Raw genomic sequence first — 20,830 nt, 5'->3', positions numbered from 1 at the left:
AGCAACAACGGGTTAAAGCAGCTAAACTTTTACTGTCTAGCTAGTTTTTTAGCATGGATTTTTTTTTCCCAAAAAATATGATCTTTTAATTTAATTTGTTATTTATAACGGACAAAAATAAAAAAAAAAACCCTCTGAATTAATAGAAGGATCATATTGAAGTGCTCCTCCAAATAAATAAATATCCCATATTTAAAAATATCTTTATATTTAGCGCTGTTAATTTTTACAGTATATAGAAGTTAGCCAGTGACTACTATATATTGTAAAAATTATATGTTAACTTTTACATTGAATTGTAAATTAAATTATGTTCATTTAAATGTATTAAGTGTTAATATATAAAATTAAGCTAACAATCTAACTTCTACCTGAATCAAATAATATATTATAGAAATTAGCATGATCAGAAAATATAAGGATATTTTAGATAAATTATTTTAAAAAAAAGTGGAGAGGGATGCTTAATAAAAATCTATTTAATTTTTCTCTATTTAAAAATTGTGTATAAGGTAATTTTGTTATTCAGAAGCGAATCACTGAGCAGTGCCATCTGCCTCCCACCGTTCTTCGCCAATTCCCCAACCTCGACTCAACACTTCGCTCACTCCGTTCAATACTCGCATTCTGCTCGCGGTTACCATTGGTGGATCGCTAGGGCCCATTCGGGTAAATCTGAATCCAGAGTTATCGTTAGTCGTCGATTCCCACACTTGGCCGTCCCCACTCTCCACTACGAGGCATGCTTGGCTTCTCGTTCCCTTCCCACGCTGCCTGATTCCGCAATCGCCCCCCACGATAACAAACTCACAATGGACTCGACAGTCGCAGTGTCCTCCGACGAGAACGCCGAAGTAGCTAGGTCGATCGTGCCGGTGGTGGCCCCTGTGCCGCCTCCGGTTGTCGAGAAAGATCCTCCGATCACCCCGGCCGCTGGTGGCGCCGACGACGGAAGCAAGGTAGTGCGCTCCGTGGTGCGAAGGTGGAAGAGGGAGGACCTCTTGGAAAAGGTCGGGTTAGTGCTCCGCGCGCTGGCTTGGGTCTTCTCGCTCGTCGCCGTCGCCTTGCTGGCCTCCAACAAGCAAGGCGGATGGATGAACTTCGACCGCTACCAGGAGTACCGGTGCGCTCGATCGGTTGTTGATGTTCGAGTTGATGCCTTTGGATGCGTTTGGCTTTGGGATTGAAGTGGCGGTGGGAAATTTTTGCCTTGTAGGTACTTGTTGTCGGTCGCGGCGATAGCCATGGTGTACTCGATGGTGCAGTTGCTCAGGCAGGCGCACCGGTTCATGACCGGCAAGGATTTAGCGCCGTTGACGTACTCCTGGACATTCGATTTCGCCGGAGATCAGGTTGGTTGGAATCTTATTATAGCTTTTGAGAGCATCTGCGATTTACTAGCCCTAGATCTTTGTTTCTTTCTTTCTTTTTCCTTTTTCCTTTTTTTTTTTTGAGCAGTCCTGACAGTCTGCAACTAAGATCATTTACATTGGCAAAATAAATACATTTTCTTGACCAAATAAAAGCAAATAAATTTTAAATGTTCTATATTGTAACTAAGATATTTGATTTTGAGTTTTTTTACATTTTACTTAATTTACAAGAAATCTGTGGCTCTTTGCTACACTCACTAATTGAACATAAAGTTCATTTCTAAGAATTTTTCGTCTGTATTTTAAATCTATTCAATATCTAATGATAAAAAATTATGATAATCTTCTTGACATTTAATTTAGTCAGGAGCCATGTTAAAAATTTGTTATGTTTTCTATTCTTACTACCTTTTAATTTATGACATAAATATTTTCATTATGTATATTTCGATCTTTGCTCATATTGTATGTTTCATGTTTTAATATTTTCTTAAATGCCTCTCATGTAATGCCTCAGATATTAATCTCAATTAGAGAACGTATTTGCAGCCTTTAGATTGAACTGTGAATAGACTTGCAACTCAAGCAATTTGCAGACAATCAACAATTTTGACAATCTATTGTTGTAATTGGTACATCTAGTCATCTATTTGTATTCCTTTGTATATACTTGGAGGAAAATAAGATCAAGAAGTAGGACTAGGAGAGAAATGAATTAGTGAAGGAAAATGATAAGAAAATCCCTATCTAACAATAGAATGACTGACTTACTATCAGATAAGCAAAGTAACTCGTGCATCTTTCCTCCTTGCATGAGTAGAATGTTAACAGCCCTTGTTTACTACTGGTGGTAGGAAAAAGAAGGTATAGATAGATAGGTGGAGAGGAAGAAAGAATTAAAAAATCTTCCCTCTTGTTTACTTGGAAAGTGACGCCGGGCAAGATACTAATTATCCTGGGAGCAGACGAGAAGGAGGACTTAGGGAAAGACAAGAAGAGAAATCACTAAAAAGAAAAACTTTTATTAAGAATAAAGCATCCTTCTTCATATGGACCCTAAGACTTAACAAGGAAAGAAATCCTAAATTTTAAACCTCAATTCTAATCTTGTAAAGAAAGGAATGAAACCTTACCAGAAAAAAAAAATTCGCAATAGACATAAATTAATAAAACATGACATTGATATAGAAAATTCCTAACCTCTAAATACTAGAAATACCAAAACTTATTCTAAATACCATAAAAATGAAAATTATTAAAACTAGTATAAAGACTTTTAAAGGGGTCTAAACGGTGGAATTTGGGCAGTTACAATTCCATAACAAATGTAGATTTTTGAATTCTGCATGTGTGACCACATTTCGAGTCTCGAATCAAATGTTATGTCCTTCAGGAAATTGGGTCCTCTAATGTTGATCCTGCATCGGTTGCCCCGGGTTGAAAAGAACTCATCCTCGAGTTCATAGTAGCTTCATCAGTGCCCGTAAGGAGTCGAGTGTTTCATATCAAAGACATCAGAAGTCTTCAAATGACTAGGAAGGTGCAATCTATAGGCATTATCGTTTATATTCTACAGTATCCCACATGGTCCAATCTTCTGATCCCTTAGCTTGTTATACTCACCAACAAGGAAACGATCACGAGTTAATAAGCCCAAACAAAATCTCCGACCTCAAAAAATACCAAAGGACTATCAACCTGAGTCTTGTATTTGATATTGTTATCATGAATTGCCAATTTCACTTGTTCATGAATGTTCCAAAGATGCTTTGTCATCTCATCGACTTTAGGACTAAATCATCCTATACATGGGATAGGAGCTAAATCCAAAACCCCGGATGGGTTCTGCCCATAGACAATCTCAAAAGGACTTAATCCTGTGATCTTGTTTCTTTATTTGTTGTAGGCAAACTATGCTTGAGGTAATGCCAAGTCTTACTGATTCGGCTTAGTCCCAGTAAGACATCTCATAAGGTTGCCTAGGTTCAGATTCACCACCTCGATTTGTCCATCGGTCTGAGGGTGGTAGGTAAAGTTCAAATACGTACCTAATTTTCCTCATAAGTTTTTCCATAAATAACGGAGGAACTTGTTATCTTGATCTAAAATCATGGACCGAGAAATGTCATGTAAATACATGATTTCCTTGAAGTAAAGATGGGCAATTTGTGTAGCATCTATAGTCTTCCTACAAGTTACGAAATATGTCATCTTTGAGAATTTGTCAACTACAACAAGAATCGAATTTGAGATTTGTTGGGTGTGGGATAATCCTAACATAAAATCCATGCTAACATTGAATCAAGGAGCTTTAGGAACGGGTAAGAAAGTGTACAAACTTGCATTGGTGAGAACATCGATCTATAAAATGGGCCGCATCGCTCGTCAACTTTGGCAATAAAAATCGGCAAAGATGAAGGCCAACATTTTATCATGCCCGAAGTACCTCTCATTATGAAGCTCGCTCATGATCTTTTACCTTAAAGAGTAATATATTCTTTCGAATGATGGGTCAGTTGTGTACATATCTGGAAAACCTCAAAGCCTGCAACGCTGGTACTCAAGGTGGTGAGTAATGAAGAATAACGATTCAAGGCATCCGTGACACGATTCAGACTTCCAGCTTGGTGCCTCAGTGTAAAAGTGAACTCTGATGGTTCTTGTAAAAAACCTAACCGCATGGATTATAAGAACCGCATAAGAATTCAAATATAGGAAATACAAGAACATATGAGTAAGGATCTTCGTTTTATCGAGAACATGACATCATAACATAAAGCATAAACAAATATGACAAAGAACCTGATTGAAGAGTTATCCTTATCTTTAGCGTCGTCCAGAAATAATCCTTGTGAAAGAAGATGCAACGGAAAGAAAAGGAAGGTCTTCCAAGAGGATTAGGGGTGACGACGCCGAAAAGTTTTAGGTTAATGGGGAACCAAAGGCTCTGTCAAGATTAAACCTTAAACCCTTGGGTCTAACCCTATATATAGTGGATATCTATTATCAACCCATAGATGATAATAGATGCGGGATTATAGGTTCTACACATACAAGGTCTACATCCAATAACTGAAACTCAATAAGCCTAAGTTAGATCATTTTAATGAGTTCGGTTTGTACTCATATGCACAACTTACAATTAAGTTTACCAATTATAGATAATAACCAACAATCTCCCACTTGGGCTATTTGCGAGTTGTATATGAAATATAAGTAAGACTTTAGTTGATATCAAACTTTATGGGTATAGAATACTTCTGTAAACAATCTGGTCTATTAACTTTATTGACATAGGACTAAAGAGATTATATCTATTGTATATGATCGTAACAAGCCCCAACAGTAATCACAATACCAATGTCATTAATGACCTATACCAAGATGTAGATGTAAATTACATGAAATGCAATCAGTACATGCCAATTTTTAACTGGTCCTAAAATGACCTCAAAAGATGTCAGATCATATTTGCAAAATACTTTATGCTAAACTGTAATAGCAAATCATGATCAACTTTATGATTTCAAAATGTCTGTATCATATTTACAAACATCAAATGCTAAACATCAATAGTAAATGATGATATCACAGTCAGAGTGTCAAACAAACATATAAATTCCCATTAATGTTTTGAACTTTAAGTATGTACAATAATCAAAACAAAATACTTGTCTTTATTATCAAATATAGAGTAATAAAATAAATACAGACTCTCACTAGATAAGTTCTTCTTCCATAAGAAGGACTCCCATATCCATAACATACGCATGAAATATCGTAGGCACTAAGCCTTTGGTGAGTGGATCGGCCAACATAGAATCTGTGCTAATGTGCTCTATCAGAATTTGACTACTCTGAACTCCTTTAACCGCTAGAAACTTAATGTTGATGAGCTTGGACTCCGACGAACTGTGGTTATTCTTGGCATAAAGTTCTACGACTTTATTATCATAGTAGATCCCCAACAACCTGTCAATGCCATTAACGATTTGTAATACTGTGATGAAGTTCTGTAGCCAAATCCTGTGATTGGATGCTTCGTAACATGCTACCAACTCAGCCTCCATAGTAGAAATGACTACTAGCATTTGCTTGACACTCTTATAAGACATAGCCCCTCCAACAAGTATGAAAATATAGCCCGAAATTGACCTCTTGCTATCCAAGCATCGGCAAAATCGGAGTTTGAATATCCAATCACCTCGAGATGATCTGATCTCCGATACGTGAACATATGTTATTTAGTTCTTTACAAATACCGCATCACTCTCTTAACCGCTTTCTGGTGTAACGATCCTGGGTTACTAACATATCTGCTTAACATCCCTACTATAAACGCTATATCTGGTTGAGTACAAACTTATGCATATATGAGACTTCCCACTGCTGACGCATATGGGAATTGTTCTATCTCCTTTATTTCAAGCTTAAGCGGTGGACACTGCTGCAGGCTGAACTTGTCACCTCTTGACACAGGTGTGCCACCAGGTGTACAGTTTTACATACCATACCTTATAAGTACCTTTTCAATATAGGCATGTTGTAAAAGTCCAAGAATGTCTCTTGGACCATCACGATAAATCTGTATGCCTAAAACAAAGAATGTTTCACCAAGATCTTTCTTTTCAAAATTACTAGATAGAAATGACTTGGTTTGATGTAGCATACCCTTATCATTGCTAGCAAGCAATATATCATCCACATATAAAACAAGCATAACAAACTTGCTCCCACTGAACTTGACATATATACACTGATCAATGGAGTTTTCTTTAAAATCATATGAGGTAACCACTTGATCAAATTTTTGATACCACTGACGGCGCACCTGTTCTAAACCATAAATGGACTTCTTTAATCTACATATTAGGTGCTTTGAGTTCTTAAACTCAAAGTTCTCTGGTTGCACCATATATATATATTCCTCTATGTCTCCATTGAGGAATGTAGTTTTTACGTCCATTTGATGTAGTTCCAAATCATAATGAACTACAAGTGTCATGATTACCCTAAGGGAGTCTTTCGTCGACACAAGTGAGAGAGTTTCATTGTAATCATAGTTTTCTTGGAGATAAACAAAATCACGAGAATTAGTGGTTCTTCGTTCACTTGTGGATCGCCTTAAAGACACTTGTATTTGAAGTGGTTGAGATACTTGTTCATCAATATGAGACAATACTTCAATTTTAGTGGTAGACCTCTCCAATTGCATTGGAGATGTCATGAGAATATCTTGGTTCACTGGATGTGTGATACTCATAATATGCGGTATGATAACCATACCTCAACTGATCGCATACTAGTGACCACAAGAGGATCGCCAATGCTTTTCTCAAAAGATACTTCCCTTCTTTTATCACTCCCACTGTCCTTAATGAATTTGACATTTCTCGTTTCTAAGAAGGATCTCATCATAAAATTTATACCCCTTTGATTTCTCAGAGTAACCTATAAAATTGTAGCTAATTGTTCTTGAGTCCAGTTTTCTTTCATTGGGCCTGTAAGGCCTAGCTTCAGCTGGACAACCCCATATGTGTAAATGCCTAATACTAGGCTTCCTACCCGTCCATATCTCGAATAGGGTTTTAGTTACTGCCTTACTAGGTACTATATTGTGTATCTTTCCCTCTGTTATTGAACCTTTATTGTTGACGATATGGAAAGTCTCATGATACTCAGACATATGCGATTTGATTTCTCCCACAGCTAAAATTTAACCCTCTTCTCTATAGTGCTAGCACTGGTCAGAGGTGCGGGGCGATCATTCCTTAATGCATAGTATAAGTCTATGCAGCGTAAGACTACGATCATGTATTCTTTCTATTCAGTAAAATTCGAATAAGTTAGTGTTGAGATATTATTAATGTTGACAATTACAGATTGCACTGAAATTAAAGAAAGAATTTATTTAAGCTCACGATTTAACTAAAGCCAAGAATATATAAGCAACATAAAATTATACAAATAAAATAAAATTTTAAATGCATATAAATGAGCTATTTATGAGATATCAAGTACAAAATAATATGCATTCCTTTAGGTCGACACATTATTTGTTAGCGATACTTTCTTATATAACTCAAATTTTAATTGGGCACACAATGTGTCTTCCTTTGAGTCGACCCATTGTGCGCATAATATGATACTTTATATGAGTTATATTTTGATTCATGACTTACAGCAACCTTAAGCAGCCACATAATATGTCCTTTTTTGGGCCGACATATTTTGTGCATAATCTGAACAAAATAATATTTTGTTCCATAGTTATAAGCTACTTTGTGCATATATCTGGCATAAAAGTAACCTTCCTTTGGGTCGATTACTTTTAGCATAGATATACGTCTACCAACACAAAATGCATTAAACCTACCTAAGTTACTTTTCTTTGGGCCGACACATTAGTTCAACTTAATAGCATATTGTGTAGATAGACTCAAGAAATCTCTAGAAACTTAATTTGAACAGAAACTACTTAATCAGCCTTAACAACATAAAAGTAGGTCTATTAATCGATTGATACTTTATGGTAATTGATTGGTATGATCCAATCGATTATCCCAATCGATTCGAAAGCTTCCTGTATGCGACTACATGAATATATATAGAACCCTCCCTTAAGAAGCTAAATTTCCTTTAAGTTCTATAATTAAATAGTATTATTTAATCTCCTAATTATTCCGGCATAAAAAGAATATATAATGTAATTATTTTTTTATTGCATGAAACAATTAAAGTTTTTTTTCCTGTTTCAACAAAACATATTGTTTTGTATTTTTTCTTCTTCTCCTTTTATTGTTTCAACAAAACAGTTATTTATTTATTTAATTTTTCTTTTGAAACAGTAATAATATTGTTTATGAATAAAAGAATTTTTTCGATTAAGAAAAGAATCCCAATCGAAAAAATTAATCGAAACAAAATCAATCTCAATCGAATAAAAATAATTTTAATCGATTGATAATTGATGTAGTCACGAGTTTAAGGCTGTTAATCGATTGAATTTCAATCATTTCTGTTCAAAATTTTAGACTCGGCAATCGATTGCTCGACCAAAGCAATCGATTGAACCATCACAATTTTATCTAAAATTAGGTTAAACAGTGATAGTTTTCGTCGTTCTTCATATTCTTCACAGAAACATGAAAAACTCGAAAAATAAGTCTATCCTAGTTTTCTCTTATATGATTTTCAACGATCAAACATTTGTATTAACTAGGAAAAACTTGATCTAGCATACAACCAACAAATCGACGAAAAATTTAAACTTTATTGCCAATGAAAACGACGAAACAAAACACATGACTCTGATACCAATTGATGCTTCTTGTAAAAAACCTAACCACATGGATTCTAAGAATCACATAAGAATTCACATATAGGAAATACAAGAACATATGCGCATGGATCTTCATTTCATCGAGAACATAACATAATAACATAAAGCATAAACAAATATGACAAAGAACCTAATTGAAGAGTCATCCTTGTCTTTAGCGTCGTCCAAAAATAATTCCTATGAAAGAAGATGCAGCGGAAAGAAAAGGAAGGTCTTCCAAGGGACTTAGGGGTGACAGTGCCGAAAAACTTTAGGTCAATGGGGAACCAAAAGTTCTGTCAAGATTAAACCCTAAACCGGGACCAACCTTATATATAGTGGATATCTATTATCAACCCATAGATGATAATAGATGCGAGACTATAAATTCTACACATACAAATTCTACATCCAATAACCAAAACCCAATAAACCTAAGTTAAATCATTTTAATGGGTTCGGTTTGCACTCATATACAAAACTTACAATTAAACCCACCAATTTGAGATAATAACTAACAAACTCCTGTAAGTAAGCCATCCACTTGGCATGCCGCCTGCTCAGCTTGTATTGATCATTGATGTACTTCAATGTTTTATGATCAAGTACTAGGTAGTGTCACCAATGCTTCAAGGACTGAACAATGACATAGAACTCTGAGTCATATGTAGAATAATTCCTCTTGGATTCAGACAGCTTCTCATTGTAGAAAGTAATTGGACGCCCGGATTAACGTAGAACATCTCCTATACCGATGCCAAATGCATCACAATTGAACTCAAACACTTGGTCAAAATCAGGAAGTGTCATAACTAGTGTCTCGGTCATCTTCTGCTTGACTAGTTGAAAGCTAGTCTCTGCTTCTTCTGACTACTTGAAATCTCGTGCCTTGAGACACTCAGTGATTAGAGTAATCAGAGTGCTAAAATTTCTGATGAACCAACGGTAAAAAGAAGCCAAGCCATGGAAACTTCGAACATCGTGCAACGTCTTCAGTTGTGGTCACTCCAAGATTACGTCTATCTTTGCTTGAGGTGCGTGCACAGTAGACATAATAAAGCTAAGGAAAGTTACTAATGTAGTAAAGAAAGAACATTTTTTCGTATTGATAAATAAGTACTTTGACTTCAGCTTTTCAAAAACAGCATGGAGGCAATCAAAGTGTTTGGGACTTGCCCTGTTTATCGTGAGCGCTGCATTTGCTTCCACCACGTCGATGCTCGCCCCTTGAGTCTGATGGCAATCAACTTTACCTTCATCCGTTCCGACACTTGCTTATAGTTGAAAATCTACTCCACTTCGTTGATTCAATCAACGAAGCCCTCTACTTGCCACCACAACAACAACAATCAAGCCTTTTCCCACTAGGTGGGATCGACTGTATGAATCCTTTTACGCCATTGAGCTCTATCTCTTATTATATCATCATCTATATTTAAATAAATTTTATCTTGTTTTATTGTTGCTAACCAAGTCTTTTTTGGTCTTCCTCTTCCTCGTTTGATATGCATGTTTATCATAGTTTCACATCGCCTAACTAGAGCATTTATTGGTCGTCTAAGTACATGTCCGTACCATCTTAAACATGTCTCTCGGAGTTTGTCCTCAATAGATGCAACTCCGACTTTCTCTCTAATGCTCTCATTCCTTATTTTGTTCATCTTCGTATGTCCACACATCCACCTTAACATCCTCATCTCTGCAACTCTCATCTTATGCTCATGTGCTCGAGTCATAGCCCAACATTCAGCTCCATATAACATAGCAGGTCTAATAGCGGTTTTATAGAACTTACCTTTAAGTTTAAGAGGTACTTTATGGGCAGTTCAATATGAAAACTGAGTTCTCCATAGGGCTCCTCCCGACCACCACGACACTCCTAGTATGTAGTCTGTTGGTGAAAAGGGTTCTCAAAGGAAGACTCAGATCCACAATTTGAGATCCCATAATCTGAGATTCCATAGGCCTCAATAATTTGCGTCGCCTCATCTAGACGCTAGGTTAAGTCTGTGACTTACCTTTGTAAATCCTCCATCGTCATTATGTCATGAACGCTACGACCACGGTGTGAGGCTTCCTCAGTTGGAACTTGCTTGGTGTTGTGACCGCATCACAACCATGACGACCTTCCATTTAATCTGATGATGACCTTCACTTTGATACTAACTGACATCGGACAAATAATGATTATCTTGCGGGAAGACGAGAAAGGGGAATTGAGGAGAAGGCAAGAAGAGAAACCACCAAAAAGAAAAACTTTTATTAAGAATAGAGCATCCTTCTTCATAATATATATTATATAGACCCTGGACTTAAAAAGGAAAGAAATCTTAAATTTTAGACCTCAATTTTAATCTTGAAAAAAAATAAACCTTACCAGAAAAGAAAATTTCATAATAGACAAAAATTAATAAAACAGAACGTTGATATAGAAAATTCTTAACCTCTAATTACCAGAAATATCAAAACTTAGCCTAAATACCATAAAATAGAAATTATTAAAAATAATAAAAAGGCTTTGAAAAGGGTCTAAACGGTAGATTTTGGGCTGAAAATTGTGGTCCCTAACAAATATAGATTTTTAAATTCTGCATGCGTGGCCATTGATAGGGTCTGATTCTAAATCCCGAGTCAAAAGTTATGACCTCTAGAAGATTGGGTCCTCCAATGTTAATCCTGCATCAGAAAGGTATAGAGGTAGAAAGATGAAAAAGATTTTTGTAGTTCTTATTTTCTTATTAGTTATTATACCTTTTTGTCTAGTCTTGTTATCTAACTTCTTCACATTTTCCTCTTCCTCCACCAATATTTTCTCTCTTCTTAGTTTCTCTTCTTCTACCCTAACCTCCTTATGTCCTAAACCAAACCACAATATTAATTAAAAAGGAAGAGAGTGGGATAGTGGGGTGGTTGGGTAAAAGTAGATGAGGAAGAGGATGGGTAAGGAGAAAAAGAAAGGAGAGGAGGTTAGGGTAGAAGAAGAAGGATGTTGAAGAGGTTGAATAAGAAAAATGAGTAAAATAGAGCTTTTTCTGGAAAACTTCTTTGAAGAAATTGCTACCGTTTGACCTTGAGGTCATGGGTTCTAGTTGTGGAAACAACCTCTTGCAATGTAGGATAAGGTTGTGTACAATAGATCCAATGTGGTCCGCCTCCTCCCAAGACTCCACATTGGCGGGAGCTTCGTGCACCAGGCTGCTCTTTTTTCCTTCTCAAATTTTCCCTCTTCCCACTTTTTCTCTCCAAGTAAATTGGGCTTATAAGTTTTACTATAACCAAATTTTGTTAACTTGGTTGATCGTGCTAATAGTAAGGTCGACACATGGATCTTATTGTTTCCATTGCCAATTTGTTGAGGGCTATTATCTTAAGAAAGCCAATAATATCAGCCAATCATCACTCCTATTCTGGTGTGAATGTCCTGTGTTCCAAGCGTGTTCTATCTGAGTAACAAATATTTCTTATGATCTGAGAATAAAACTCAGTCAATCAACAGATAACTTGATTATCCTTTCTAAGAAAAGTTGCAGGAGACTTTACCTATAAAAGATTGTAGACTCTTATTTGCACGAAACAGAACACATTAATTTCCTTCAACATAGCTCTTTAACGTTTGAAACATGTACAGACCATTTTTGTTAGATTGCAAGCCTAATTTCAGATCCTAAAATACCAACTGCCATTAGAAGATATCAATTGTCTGATAACCATACTACTCGCATTACTTGCTTCCCTTCATGTAGTGCAGATGATCTATCACCATGAAAAATAGTTAGGCCTTAGCATATGTGATGTTGAGCTATATGGTACACAAGGGGCACTCAGCTTCCTACTTTCCTCTCCATGAAATATATGAACACAACTTGAATGAGGTTAACAGATATGCCTTACACCGAAGGATGGTGCAAGATTCTTTGTAATTAATATTATGGCTGCTGGTGTTTCAAAATAGAGTTAATAACGACTTGTAATCTTCTTCCCCCTCTGGATTTCATCATGGCAGACTAAGTGTGATACTCTGATGAATTTGCATAACTATTTCTAGATGCTTGAACTCCAGTGATGCAAAGCTTTTCTCCTTTTTGTTTTTAGGTGATGGCATACTTGCTGATCTCTGCTTCATCTGCGGCCATCCCAATTACAGATCGCATGCGACGGGAAGTAGTGAATAGCTTCACTGATATATCAGTAGTCGCAATCAGTATGACTCTCTTGTCATTTGTAGCACTGGGTTCATGTTCTCTTATCTCTGGCTTCAAAGTTGCTAGGCGGAGTTACTTTTAGTTGTGTATCCCTCAACTCCGCTCTGCGCCTCTGTATTATAAGTTTCCCACTATATGTGTACTGATACACCCTTGTTGTACTTTGTTAGAGTATAAACGGACTTTTTTTTCCCTTCCACGTCAACTATCAAAATTGAAAACATTGGATTCATTTTGAGTTATGTACTCCTTTCTTGGCTACACGAAGAGTTAATACATCGCAATAGTTGCACACAGCTTGTTGTCTGTCTACTTGGACAAGACTATTATATGAGCTGAGTGTTCTTGACAGTTTCATTAATTAAATCTACCGTCGGTACTTATTGAAGTAATAATATCATTGACATGACTAAAGTAGTAGTAAGAATGAATGGTTTCATTGTCTCTCTTATATATCATGGCCTCTTTTTCTGAAATTTATTTGGTCGTGAAGGGTAATGAAACTTATGGAAGCCCTAAACAATGTTATTTATGGCGTATTTAGTTACACAAGAATAAGTATCTCTTAGTTTGATTCATAGGATAGAACAGTTGTAGAAAAATGTAACTAATTTCCTTGAATTCCGTATTTGCATGATCCAATAATTTCTTTTAATTTCTTACATGCATGAATTTCCAGCTTTCCTTTTCTCTCTTTATGTACTGTCATTGAGATCATAACAACAATTATCATTAGCAAAACAGATATGATGTGATTTCTTACCCAGAAATGGATAGTAAGTGCCACATATTAGCAACCCAGTTATCATTAATGGGTAATTTTCAGTTTTTCAGTATATTCATATAATTGGCTAAATCTGATTGTTGTTCAGGTGACCATGATTTATCCACTGACATCGTGGCAATTTCTTTTTGAATTCCAGCGAGAATGTTACTACCATAGACAATATCAGATTAACACACTGAAAATACTAGACAAAGTTTTCTTTTATTCTCTTTTAGAAGTGTATTCAATCACATTGATCATGTCTATGTAAATTGCATTTGTAGCGAGGTTATGTGAAAGAGATAAATCATAGATCAATTTATAGTCAATCGTCAAGTGACTAAAGGATTGGAGGAGTTCATCCTTTATTATAGTAAATTTATCATCCTCTAATTAACTTGTGAGGATAATTTGAAATGATAGCAAGAGAGAAGCAGAGGGAGAGGGTGATGAATATTTAGAGATTCACCACACAAAATAAATTGTGATAATAGTGGTTAATTACAGGTCTACGTAACATTACGAGCATAAATCCGCTTGTTGTTGAGCTTTTGCTCAAGTAGTGCTTTATGCCGCAACAGTTCGGAGGTGCTTTACAAGTTGCAGCCTTGCAGGAAACACATCTTCTCATGAATCTTTGTTCCCTTTTTCTGCTTCCTCAACAAGTTAAATGTTCACTTGTTTTTTTTCCTCATATTTTTCAATAAAGTTGTTTTGAAACTAAAGCAAAAAAGTCGCAAGCTGCCAACTGATAAAGTTTGGATTCCAGAAATGACCACTGACGAGAGTGGCATGAACACTGCCTCAAGGCGGTGGTAAGAGACTCTGGATATCTGGTGGAAAGCATATCCTTTCATCTCTCTTTTTTTCCGAAATAAACGCCATCCCTTTCGACTTTTTCTATTCATAAAAATTGACGATCACGATAATCAATTGATTTTCAACTCATAATTCTTCCAAATTTAGCTCAGTTGTTCGTCATTAGAAAGAAAAATCGTCCTCCAATCCACGTCGTTATCTTGAGCAGTGGTAAGAAATCCGACACGTCGTATCCTGACCCAACTACTTATTCAATTCCCTTCCCTGATCTACACGGTATCATAAATGGTGTCACTAGTTCTTTGTTTGATTTGGTCTACACAATTATTGTCGTGTTCATTCAATTATGAATCTCTAAATCATATTATTACGCGAATTGATTTTAAAGCAAGCACACAAGCATCTTTTATTCAATATATAAGAGAATGATAAACACACATGAGCATCATCATCATCAGCTACTGAAGGAGGAAGGAAGGATGACATGATTCCTCTACGCTTCTCCTTCATCTTAATTACCTATTAAAACTATGATAATTAAAGCAAACCACAGACTTAACTCTTAATTAGGACTCGAATGACAGTGACCTTATCAGCCCATGCATATATTGATTAAGCCTTCACCTCGGTGATTAAGATTGATTAATTAGGCTTTACTTAATGATTCGGATTACTTATGTTTAGATCGCCAGGACGAGTCCGGGAAAGGACTTGCGGCTGCGGCTCTGCCACACGGGCAGGCAGTGAGTCGGCCTGGGCGAGTCCTTGGGCGAAACCGAGGGCTTGGGCGGCGAGTCAGCGGCGACTCGGGTGACGGTGACGGAGGTGTTGAAGTACTCCCGGACCTGGGTGATTATCCCATCCGGGGAGACGGTCCAGGCGTGGACCCAGGAGGTGGCGGCGCCGGGGCCGGTGCCCTCGGCGACGACGGTGGAGCCGAAGGCGGCGACTCGTTCGGGGAAGAATCGGAACTCGGCGGCGGTGTCGTCGTCAGCGCCGGTGAGCATGCGCATCATGTGCTGGTGCTCCGGCGGGCCATGGAACCACCACTCGATGTCGGGGGCGAGCAGCTGCTGCACCCGGTCCGCGTCGCGACCGTTCAGGGCTTCATACAGGGCGAGCACTCGCCACTTGTTGCGGTCCTCCAGGCTCTCTCCTGCGCTATGGTTAGCCAGCTCCGGACGAGCCCCCTCGGCTCTCTCGCGACCTCCCTCTCTCTTTCCCTCTCGCTGCGGAAGCGGTGCGCTCGGTGGGTGGGCTCGGTTAACTAGCGACGAGTGGAGGAGATCACGAAGGCATTGGATTGGGTAGGCTTTTATAGACAGGATACCAAGAAAAAAAACTTGTTTTTCACCAACCGTCAGATGACAGGGTACCAAGAAGAAGAAGAGAAGGGGTGCCAGGTCGTTCTATTAGAAAATACGCATCGTGGGTGGTTGAATAGCCCAATATTTCTTAATTACTAATTCTGTTTGATAAAAAAATTTCTATAAATATATTATACTGAGAATTAAATCAGAAACATCGGAGTGATAATTAAATGCCCTCCTACTTTACTTTACTTTACTTTACTTTACCATAGTCTGGGGCCAGGGGTGAGCATGCCAAGTCCAATACGCAAGTGGTGGTGGGGTGATGCGTCGGTGGCTGCGTGTGCATAATCTGTGGGTCCTGTCGCGTTAAAATGCCGAGCCCAATTGAACGATGGGATCGGGCGTGGACTGCATTGAGTGAAATGGTATATAAAAACAAAAAATAAGTAAAAGTTAAAGTTGTTTTTTATTATTTTTTTGTTAAATCGTCAAAGAGCCTATCGTTCGAATTTTTTTAATAAAAAAAGTAACTTGTTTCGCTTTGCGCTAGGTACCAGTCAGTATTATAATCCACCGTCTAAATTTTAAATCGGTTAGCTACGTTATTATTTTATAATTATTATATATATTACAATAATTATGATTTTATAATTTTTACTATACAGAATTAATTTATTTAAAAGTATTTATGTGATAGTAATTTTGGTGGAAAAAAAAATCGAATATGTTTACTCCTACAATTTGTCCCAGGTCAACATAAAAGAAGTAAATCATGAACGATTATTAACATTTGAAATAGTGACTAGTAAAAAAAAAAAATATGATAATAATTTTGAATTTTAATAGTGATGAATATTATAATAACTATAAAATCATATCTATTTACTCATTTAATATTTATATTATACGTTCAACCGATCTAAAAATTAAGAGATATATTTAGTGGGAGATAATAATATTGAATATTACTGGAGGGGAGTGGGATTAGATGATTTTCTTTATAAAAAAGTAAAATGGTCCTTTCATGATTTTTTTTATAAAAGCCGTTTTTATTTTTTTCTAAAATGATGGGTGATCCGATGATAAGGACGGGGGATCCTCGTTGACGGTAGCGAAAGGTCAATGATACGTGAAGGTCAAAGGTCAAGAGATTCAACCCTGAGACTGACCAACCGGACGAAGCGGAACGACCGTCCGGACGGTGCAGGCCGACCGACCGTGATTCCCCTGAACCGAATGAAGACAACCCGACTGGGGTCGGGTTTCCGATGCTCAAAGGCAAAAAGGTTTTAAGGCCGAGCGGGATGTCCGTTCGGCCGGGGCACCAGGCAACAGAGGCAGGAGCAATCTCATCCGAGCATATGGCCGGAAGTTATCCCGATCGGACCGATACCTTCAACCGGCGACAGAAGTAATACGCCTGCCGAGCGACCTACCCACTCGGCCCTGGAACAGACAGGGAACGCAAGAGGACAAAGGAGACAGGGGATAACATCATCCTCGAGACACCTGCTGCCGACAAACAGTAGAGTTGGCGACCGAACCTTACACAGGATCATACGGTAGAAGCTTCCACCGTCACATCCGGGATATGCTTGGACGATTACGGAATGGCGCCAGAGGTACTTTTTTGACACAGACTCGTTAAGGTATGTTTGGGAAAACGTGCACGCATTGGGAAGCGTGCCCGCGTTTCCACGGGGTCCTATATAAGGACCCTCAGACGTCGACGAAGGTATGCGCAACTCTTTACTGTAGCCACATTACGCTGCCTCTCTCGTTGCCTGACTTGAGCGTTGGAGGGTCATCGCCAGGAAACCCCTCCCGGCTCGGCTTTTTTGCAGGTTCGCCGGAGAGCTACACCACCAGTCGGAGACAGCGGAGCGTGCCACGCCCCCAGCGTCCGTCGACTCAGCGCTCGGACAGGATCAATGGGCAAAATTTCAAATAGCGTCTCAAATTAATAGAAATATCATATTGATATTTATTTATTAAAAAAAAAAGTTAAATATGCATCCTTCTCAAAAATAAAAAATAAAAAATAAAAAAATAAAGGTCTCTTATCCCAAAAATATCTCTACATTCAGTGTTATGGTAGAAACTACTGATAAATTTATGTACGTTAAAAATTATATACTAATTTTTACAATTATGATTAAATAATCATGAAATTTTTATCATCTAAATTACTCGTTAAAATATTATTTTAATCCTATTATCACTTAAAAAATTAAAATAATATAAAATCATCATTATAAAATTTAGATGCTAGCTTTTATAGCATGTAACTAACTTTGGATCGAAAGCGTTAGAAGGAGAAAGAGGGTTGGAGGGAGGGGTGAATAGCGCTCGTGGCTTTCACACGTTTCATATTCGGAAATTCGAGTAATGACAATGGAAATTAAAACACACACACAAGAAGACCAAGATTTACTTGGTTCGGAGCCTAGGGCGACTCCTACTCCAAGACTCATGCTCATTGAGCGTTTACTTTGGATAACAACTATAATCGTGTAATTCTTTTACAATTTAAAAATACAAGTACTGAATAAACAATACCGACAAAAAGAATGAGGGAAGTCCATCGTCAGTTGTCAAAGCAGCGGAGTGTTTGAGCGTTCGGAGCAGCGTACAAGTGCACAAGATGTTTTGTTCGAGATCTATATCGAAGCTGCTCCCCGAGGTACCTTTTTATAGCCTTTGCAAGACTGATCCAGATCCTTGAGGCTCGGGATTAGGTTTGACTCGAAGCGGATCAGTCGACCGATCCCCACGTTCGGTCGACCGATCAGATGATCTCTTCCTCATCTGATTCGCCCGATCCGCTCGCTCCACTTCGACCTGGTCAACTCCTATCTCCGGTTCGGTCGGCCGATAACCAGGTTCGGTCGACCGATCCCCTGGTCGAGCCCGGTCCACTCGTTAGAAATATGATCGGTTGCTTGGGGGTTCGGTTGACCGATCAAAATGTTCGGTCGATCGATCCCGGTCAGTTCTACCCCTGCACAAAAATGTTAGTCTCCTGCAAAATAGAGTTAGAACATAATAGAATATATAAGAACAATAAGTTTGACAGTCTTCGGACTGTCTGGTTCTGATTTCGGATTTTCGACCGGAAACCCTAGGTCGAATCGACGCCTACTGTTCTCTCTCCCAGGGAACGCGTCCTCACCTACTTCAATCAAGAGAAGTTACCTTTTGCCAGTTCGGTCCTCCAGACCGATTGAACTTTTGCTCAGCGTCTGATGCTTCCGGTCTTCATGCTAGACGTTCGGTCCACGGCCTGTCCAGACTTCCACCTAGTTCGTGACACCAGGATTTCAACCTAGGGTTACCATCCCCTAGGATTTTTGTTCGAAACTCCGACCCGCCAAGACTTTCCGCCTAGGGTTACCACCCCCTAGGACATAGGATTACCACCCCTAGGATTTTCCACTTGCCTAACCGCAGCTAGGACTATTGCCTAAGTACACTTGGGACTTTCCTATAAAACTCAATCAACATATCAGATAATAAAATACCTTAATTTTGAACCCTTTAATATAATCGAAATATAGACGGATACTTTTCACATCATCACTAATTTCTATATTCTATAACTAACTTTTATAAGATTGAATGATCATATAATATATTATAAAAATTAATTATTAATTTCTATATAATTGAATTAATCATCAGATAAGGTAAGTCCAACTAAAAAAACAAAAACAATATGGACTAATGATATGAGAGATTAAAATGCATTAAATATTTGGCAGGGAACGGTGGAATATGGCCCGGGGGTGGAGATACATGGGGGAGGCGGTTTCGAAGCCAGCCACGTGAATTCGTGATATCGATCACTTCGATTCACGATTATTCATGAATGCTACTTCCTACGAACGGATACAGGTGGGGCCCGCCGCCCAGCCTTGAGGCAGCTGGCACAGCCACGGCGACTCGTGCAGTCGTGCTGTCATGGCTTTCCGCGCAATCATGCAATATAAACGATATGATTTATATAAGTAATTAGTTATTGGCTTCTATCCAGGAGCACGTATCGCGCACGTGAATGAACTTTGATTGATATTATCTATCTTCTCTATTGCTCTACACTCCTTTACCAATGGAACTCGCTCAGCCTCAGGCCTCAGGCCTCAGGCCTCAGGCCTCAGTCTTATAATTAAGGCTTTAATTCCTTCCATTGCTTAAGGAAGGAAATTAAAGAAATTAACATCACCATCCACGCCATTAATTGGAATGCTCGCTAGCTAGCCAATTACCGATCGTCGTCAGCAGGCTTCCAGACAAAGGCGACACGATTAACCTGTAATTGTGTATGGCGCCGATCGATTGGTTGGATCCGTCTTTTTAATTTCTTTACCTGTTAATTCCATTAGCCATATATTAGTCAAATAATAATGAAGTTGAAAATTGAGGAAGGTTAATTTCTAAGCTGGAATTCAATTTGTGCGGTGCCGTCCACTACTGTTTGATTGATTAATGTAATGATATTTTTGGACCACGGAACGAAACCATGCGCTTCAATTTGTAGTTGTCACGAATTAATTGTCATTCAAGAAAACTAACTGTACATGATAATCTCATTGCTCTTATCATCAACATTTGAACCGTTGAATTATCTTCTCTTAATTGCATACAAAACTTATACGCTTCGTGTTACGTGATATGAAACGAAACGTAATTAACAAGTATCTCACTTTTCATATGTAACAATAAAAAGTCAATTCCTCTGACGGGCTAATTCTATAGTAAAAGTCTAAAATTTGTAATCACGTACTTGGCAAATTAATTTCGTAATCTCTACGGCCATTCAATTATTTTAAAAAAAGTTAATTAATTATTAACATTAAACTATCTAGCTTCATAAAGTATCGACGGGCTAATTTATAATTATAGGACTATTCTTAAGCTACTGACGGGCTAATTTATTGAATTCAATTCAGTTGAAATTATTTAATAAATTATAAAATGAATAATTAAATGCATAAGTCACATCCTAAAATATTATAATTGTGATCATTCACATCTTA

At 37.8% G+C, this 20,830-nt stretch overlaps 2 protein-coding genes across 2 annotated transcripts; one reads left to right on the top strand and one right to left on the bottom strand.

The window, feature by feature from the left end:
* The first annotated feature begins 720 nt into the window (after positions 1-720).
* On the top strand, positions 721-13,095 carry LOC122021471 (CASP-like protein 4B2). The gene is made up of 3 exons (XM_042579590.1): positions 721-1,123; positions 1,217-1,352; positions 12,787-13,095. The coding sequence occupies exons 1-3, from the start codon at positions 813-815 to the stop codon at positions 12,976-12,978; spliced, it is 639 nt and encodes a 212-aa protein (XP_042435524.1). The 5' UTR covers positions 721-812; the 3' UTR covers positions 12,979-13,095.
* Positions 13,096-14,861: 1,766 nt separating this feature from the next.
* On the bottom strand, positions 14,862-16,140 carry LOC122019453. Its single transcript, XM_042576914.1, has 2 exons — positions 16,099-16,140; positions 14,862-15,890 (listed from the first exon to the last, which is right to left on the bottom strand). Exons 1-2 carry the CDS (start codon positions 16,138-16,140, stop codon positions 15,162-15,164), a joined length of 771 nt encoding a protein of 256 aa, XP_042432848.1. The 3' UTR covers positions 14,862-15,161.
* Positions 16,141-20,830: the final 4,690 nt, after the last annotated feature.

This window comes from Zingiber officinale, chromosome 9A, assembly GCF_018446385.1.
Source record: "Zingiber officinale cultivar Zhangliang chromosome 9A, Zo_v1.1, whole genome shotgun sequence".
In the NCBI taxonomy this organism is placed as follows: Eukaryota; Viridiplantae; Streptophyta; class Magnoliopsida; order Zingiberales; family Zingiberaceae; genus Zingiber; species Zingiber officinale.
Note: the sequence above shows the minus strand (reverse complement) of the source record. Positions and strands in the feature narration are given on the sequence as shown.